At 30.1% G+C, this 6,153-nt stretch overlaps 1 protein-coding gene across 1 annotated transcript; it reads right to left on the bottom strand.

The window, feature by feature from the left end:
* Positions 1-3,127: 3,127 nt before the first annotated feature.
* Positions 3,128-4,920, bottom strand: LOC122502988 (putative nuclease HARBI1). Its single transcript, XM_043613364.1, has 5 exons — positions 4,836-4,920; positions 4,374-4,574; positions 4,037-4,294; positions 3,752-3,967; positions 3,128-3,606 (listed from the first exon to the last, which is right to left on the bottom strand). Exons 1-5 carry the CDS (start codon positions 4,918-4,920, stop codon positions 3,188-3,190), a joined length of 1,179 nt encoding a protein of 392 aa, XP_043469299.1. The 3' UTR covers positions 3,128-3,187.
* Between the last annotated feature and the right edge of the window lie 1,233 nt (positions 4,921-6,153).

Here is a 6,153-nt window from a genome sequence, read left to right as displayed (position 1 = left end):
TCGCCGATAGCAAAATTATGGTACAAAATGGGGTCAATAGTAGATCAGGTATGGTACATGGTACAGGCATCAAAATTATGATACAAAAACATAATTATAGGTATGTTTTCGTTGCCTGCACTTCTTACACTTTAACACCTAACCTGCACTATGGTGTTCTCGTTGCCGGATGTGACGCAATAGTGCAGCACCGAAAATTGTTATGAACGCAACCTTTCACTACACTTTAGTGCGGTTTCTACACTTGGTCTAAAGGTAGTGCAAGTCCAGTGTTGAAGTGTAACTTTGAAAACGACAGTTGGATTGTTTGAAATTAATACAAAAGGTAAATTGAAATTTCTTATTATTTTATATATTCAATAAATCCTGTTCAGTAAGTATGTAGTTAAAGTAAATATAATATAAAATTGTAGTTTTTAAAATAGGGAACTTCACAATATTTTATACATATATTTCATTATTTTGTTTTCTTAACGTTCTGATTGTTAGGTTAAATATGTATAGAATTTGTTTAATTTCAAGGATTTTCTATACAATATGTTTAAATAATATATATCAACATAGTTTACTATTGCAGACATATTTTTCATTCATATATTTAACTTTTTATAGATGCAAATATATTTACGAATAAATATCTTTTTAAAAGTCATGTGAGAGTGAATTTATAAACTTTAACGACTTTAACATTTCGTACAGGAAAAATGGAGACGTTTATTGCTACTTTGGAAACAGACGATGATGGGAAGGTTGTCATTAATGAAGAGAACCAGGTCACATGTTTGTGTGAAGGTAAATATGTCAATTTTATCGAAATTATTTATATATTTTTTTAAGACAAAGTAAATGTTTGCCTTTTCCACGAAAAAGCAAATATTTTGCATCCATGCGTCACGATGATATATAACTGTCTGTATCGCTGTTTTGTTAATTATTATAAGAGTAATTTTTTTGTTTACATGATGTGTTATAAATATAAGCGAATGTTCAATTTAGATTTTAATTTTATAGCACAATGTATCAAAGATATACCTATTTTTCATGTCGTGACGGACCAAAATTCAATTTTTCTCGTGCAAATACCCTGCTAATACAGTTCTAAATGTTTTAATAAGCAAAATCTTTTGTTACTTACTCAAGTTATAATTTTAAAGTAAAATATATTCTTTTCTATGCCAAAAAATATATTGTCAACTTGTCTTATTTCCATAGATGGAGATTTGAGATTTTTCATCTGCTTGGATGAAATAGCACCAAGAGCAAAGGAAATCCAATGCGAATTTGAAAATAAGTGGTATAAAATTAATGTGGCCCATTATGCTCAGGATTTATACCCATTAAAAAAGTGTGTAAATAATTTTAAAGAAAAACCAAAAAAATTCATTTGGACTGAGAATGCAGTAAAAATGCTTCTCAGTTTATATGGCTCATATCGGTCGAAAATTGGTAACACTTCTGCTTTGAAAACATTTGCGGCAATGTGGAAACGCATTGCCCAAGAGTTAACAGATAGTGGAGTACCGGTTACGGCTCTGCAAGCTGAAAATAAATTTAAAACAATGACCAGGGCTTACAAAGAAGTGAAATCAAATAATAAAAAGACTGGTCGAGCCAGACAAACATGTTCTTTTGAACGGTAAGATGTAGAAATACTCTTTAAATTGGTTATATCGTGGCCAATAGAAAAAAATGTGTTCAATTTAAAAGAAGCATACACAATTTAAAACCTTTTATTTTTTCTTTTTACAGAGAACTGGACGAAATGATGGGTCAAAAGCACAACATCAGACCCCTCGCCATTTTTGACAATAATGTTTTGAGGACACCGGCAACTATGAAAGTTGAAAAGGCAACGGAGGTGCAGGAAGTGGAGTGCAACTCTAATTTAGAAGCCTCTGAAACTAGTAGTCTTAAGTGAGTGTTATATTAATATTTCGGTTTGTTTTCCATAATAAAAGTATTTTAATTATAAATTATATTCACAACTTTTTAATACAGAGAGTCTACCGTGAGCGAGTCCGTAAGTGAGACCCCGAAAAAAAGAAAACGACCTTCCACATCGGAATCATTGACCGACTGTCAAATCATTTTAAAGCAAATAAAGGATAGCGCAGATGAAAGCAATGCCCAAAGACAAACTATTCAAATCGAATTATTAAATTCACAAAAGCAACTACTTGAAGAAAAAAAATTCGCGAACGAGCTTAGGAGGCAGAGAAATGAGTTGTTGTCTGATTTTATTACTGAACTAAAAAAAAGTAAACTAGAAAAGATCTATAATTAGTCAATATTAATTATTAAGTTTTGATAATTATTAGTTATATCACTTGTTTTAAGATTTGTTATAAAAGCTATATTTTTATATATAAAACTGTTTATACTCCTTTAAATGTTTAAATCGTTAAGAGTGATGATATTCTGGAGGTTCAGTTATTACTTCCTTGATTAAAGTTGTAATTGACAATGTCATAAGTATTAATTAAAGGTATGCAATTTGTGATTTAGAGTATAGAAGATTGTTATCTACTTAATTCTACTTATAAATCCATTGTTACAATCAGGTTTCGTTTAAGAAGTACAAATCTGAGAATATTTAAGTGTAAAAATTTTTCTACGTCGTTTAAAATTAAAATCGAAAATATTTTAAACATTAGTTGAAGATAGATAATACTTATAAAAATGTTTTAAATATTAGTTGAAGATAGACAACATGAAAATGTTTTAAATATTAGTTGAAGATAGACAACATGAAAATGTTTTAAACATTAGTTGAAGATAGACAACATGAAAATGTTTTAAACATTAGTTAAAGATATGTGTTAAAGAATGTGTTCACTAGCTTAGTAAATATACCAAATTATCCAAACATCTTCCAAAAAGTTTTATACATGTGGAGTATTATATAAAAGTAATTATACAAATAAGTAAAATTCATATTGTCTTTATTTATTTATGTTTTGTATAAGACTGTATTAAATAAAGCATATTTTCAATTGTCAAATAATATTTACAATTACTGATGCGTCAAATTACTAATAATTGAATTTCTATTTAGAAAATTTTTATAAAATACAGTTTATATTTAAATCAATTTCTTGATCGAAGTATTCTGTATAAAATTTTTGCTTTCATGTATGAAATGTTTATACGTCCAACAAAAGTGAAAAAATATTAATGCGCATACAGTTCAATTTCGCATAGCAAATTGACGACATAGTTCATCACGAAGAAGCTTCCCGTCGTCGCTATCATTAGCAACATTTTCATCGACATTGGCATTTGGAACTATTTGTACTTCATCATCGGGATCTTCATCATTTATAGGAGGTTCAAACAGTTGTAAATCATTAGCGTTTGCTAAATTGTGCAACACACAACAAGCAACTATAATTTCAATCAAACGAACTATGTTTTTTAACTTCATATAATACAATTGTCGAAATCTTTGTTTTAAAGAACCAAATGCATTTTCGACTACGACACGGCATGAACTTAATTTCTGATTAAATTTTACTTGAGCTCTTGTCATATGTCCTCGATCTTTGTAAGGAACTAATAGATGTTTCAAGCATGGATATGCAGTATCGCCAAGTATGTAACCATCGTCTACAATTTGAAACAATGTTCATTAATATAATTTTTCAGGTTATATGTTATATTTATAAATAATCGTATTATACTAAATATGTCAAATTAAAAATTATAGTTATAATTTTAAAATATCAAATTATATGCGCAGTAGTATACATACCACCGCAAAAGTCTTCAAGTTTGGTGCTAATTATCGATTCTCTAAAAACTCGAGCATCATGAACAGAGCCGGGATAACCAACACAAATGTCAATAATTTTTTTATTATGATCTACTACTCCCTGCATATGAATGGAGAAATATTGTTTTCGATTAATATACGAGTCTTTATCTTCTGAAGGTCTATCGATCCTAATGTGGGTTCCATCAATGGCACCTGAATAAATTTAAACACATTTATAAGTATTCTTTATAACATTTACAATATATTTAATTAAATGCTTACCGACAACACCAGGAAAACCTTTTGTTCCAAGATAAAATTGTTTTGTTACTTCTCTTTCTTGTACTGTAGGCAATCTAATAATTCTTGCAGATAGGGAAACCAAGAAACAAGTAACTCTTGTTATCAATTTGTGCAGAGCACTTATAGAAATTCCAAACCTATCAGCTACATCGCGATAGCTGGCAGTTTGGTGTCCAACAAACCACAAAAAACATAGCATGTGTTTTTCAGCTGTCATTGGCTCATATCCTGCAAAGACTATTGAAAATAATTTTAATAAGAAAAGTTGAAAAAATATAGTTTATTCATTTCAGAATTATTACACACATAATATTACCTTGTAAATCCATATAAATTTGGGATATTTCAAAACGACCGATTAGGTCGTAAGCAACTTCCCTCGACAATCGAAAATGCATAGTGAAATCTGTCTCAATATAATTTCTTACTATTGATTCGATGTAGTTTATAACTTTAATGTGCTGAATTCGTTGAATCCCATTTATATTTGCTCCTATTATTTCAACTGCATTATAATCTAAGACAAACAATGTAAACTACATAAAAAGGTTTTTATTTTTTAAATCTACTTATATTTTACAAAAATATGAGTTTTGCAACAATCTTTCATCTACTTTTACCAGAGGTATATTTACCAAATAAATAATTGATTTTTCGAAAAAACTTAAAGATAGATCGACAATTTTCAATTTAAAACAAACACTTTAATTAAAGAATATATTTTACTTCTTCCATTTTTATTAATATTTTTGAAATTATAACTTATTATCATCATCACTTTCATCATCAATATTGTCCATCAATATTGGCAAATTTTCAATTTCTTCTTCAAATGAGTCTTCATCACTATCAATAAATTCCATTATTCTTTCAAAGTTAAACATTTTTTAATCTTTAGTCTGTTATTTAAGGTTAGAAAATTAATTTCAAACTTTATGTTCGTGCGCAAACAGAATTCATTCATCCCCTCCTAATGCTTTCTACACTTTCCTGTTTTCTTTGACAACGTACACTTTCAGCGTTTTTGGACAAATTGCTTCTGGACAAGGTGCACACTTTACACTTTGTAGTGTAGCGGGTCAGGCAACGAAAACATACCTTATGGTACGGTCTGGCAACGCTGGCGCGAGTTTCATGATTCCCATGAGAGGAGAAAGCGGGTTGCATACATTTGTATCAGAATGAAAAGAGCAGAATGACTATTATGTCGACGGTGCACATCATTATACCTCGACGTCAAACATCCCGCTCAGATTTTCTCACGTGCCGGAAAAATACCAAGCCAAATGGACGCGAACCAAGGGTACTTATACCCTTATTAATGCCCTTATCTTGGCATCTATCCGACTGAGCTAATCTGTCGGCTGTAAAATCGAGTATTTGGAGGATTGGAAAAGGTTGAATTGACTCCCTGCCGATTTATGCACTTGGGAGTCTCGAACCCTGCGATTGCAGGGAGAGTAAATAAATTATATATTTGTAAATTTTATGTTCTTTTTTTATTTGTTTTTATAGGGTAATGGAAACGGATGATAAACCACACGACCTTGTAAGATCATATTACCAGAATACTGATAAGGTCAACAAATATGCGATAACAGTAGATAAAAACAACAAAAAAGTAAATAATTTCCTTAAGACACCATTAGTGTCTAAACAAATACTACTCGACATCTTAAAAAGACGTCAAACTGGAAGAACGATAAATAATGATAGTTCATCGAGGAGTTTAGTTATAATTGAAGTCCAAGATGAACAATTAACATCGACATCATTCTTTCTCGATTTCCCAGGCGATGAGCAATTCGAAATTCACTTCACATCAAAAACTGTCAGATCTATTCTGCTAGAGATGTCTCAGTATTTGACAATCCAGAGAAAGTCATCGAATATGACAGTGACACAATATGCGGCAAACCTTATTCGAAATTATCCGAACACTGTTTACTTCTGTATTAAAAATAATGTAAACAGTATAATGGTATCAGGCTGCATAAAGTAAGTATCTTTTAAATTTTCATATTAAATTATTCTTTACTTCTTCTTAAAGTTTGTACATTGGCTTACATTATTCTTTACTAGTAATATTCTACGCG

The sequence above is a fragment of the Leptopilina heterotoma genome, unplaced genomic scaffold (assembly GCF_015476425.1).
Source record: "Leptopilina heterotoma isolate Lh14 unplaced genomic scaffold, ASM1547642v1 Lhet_24, whole genome shotgun sequence".
NCBI classification, from domain to species: Eukaryota; Metazoa; Arthropoda; class Insecta; order Hymenoptera; family Figitidae; genus Leptopilina; species Leptopilina heterotoma.
Note: the sequence above shows the minus strand (reverse complement) of the source record. Positions and strands in the feature narration are given on the sequence as shown.

Coding starts and splice junctions, on each gene's coding strand:
- LOC122502988 (XM_043613364.1), bottom strand. CDS start 4,920: ATGGAATTTATTGATAGTGATGAAGACTCATTTGAAGAAGAAATTGAA. Junction 4,295..4,373: donor AATTTATATGGATTTACAAG/GTAATATTATGT, acceptor TATTTTCAATAG/TCTTTGCAGGATATGAGCCA. Junction 3,607..3,751: donor ACTTGAAGACTTTTGCGGTG/GTATGTATACTA, acceptor TTCAAATTGTAG/ACGATGGTTACATACTTGGC.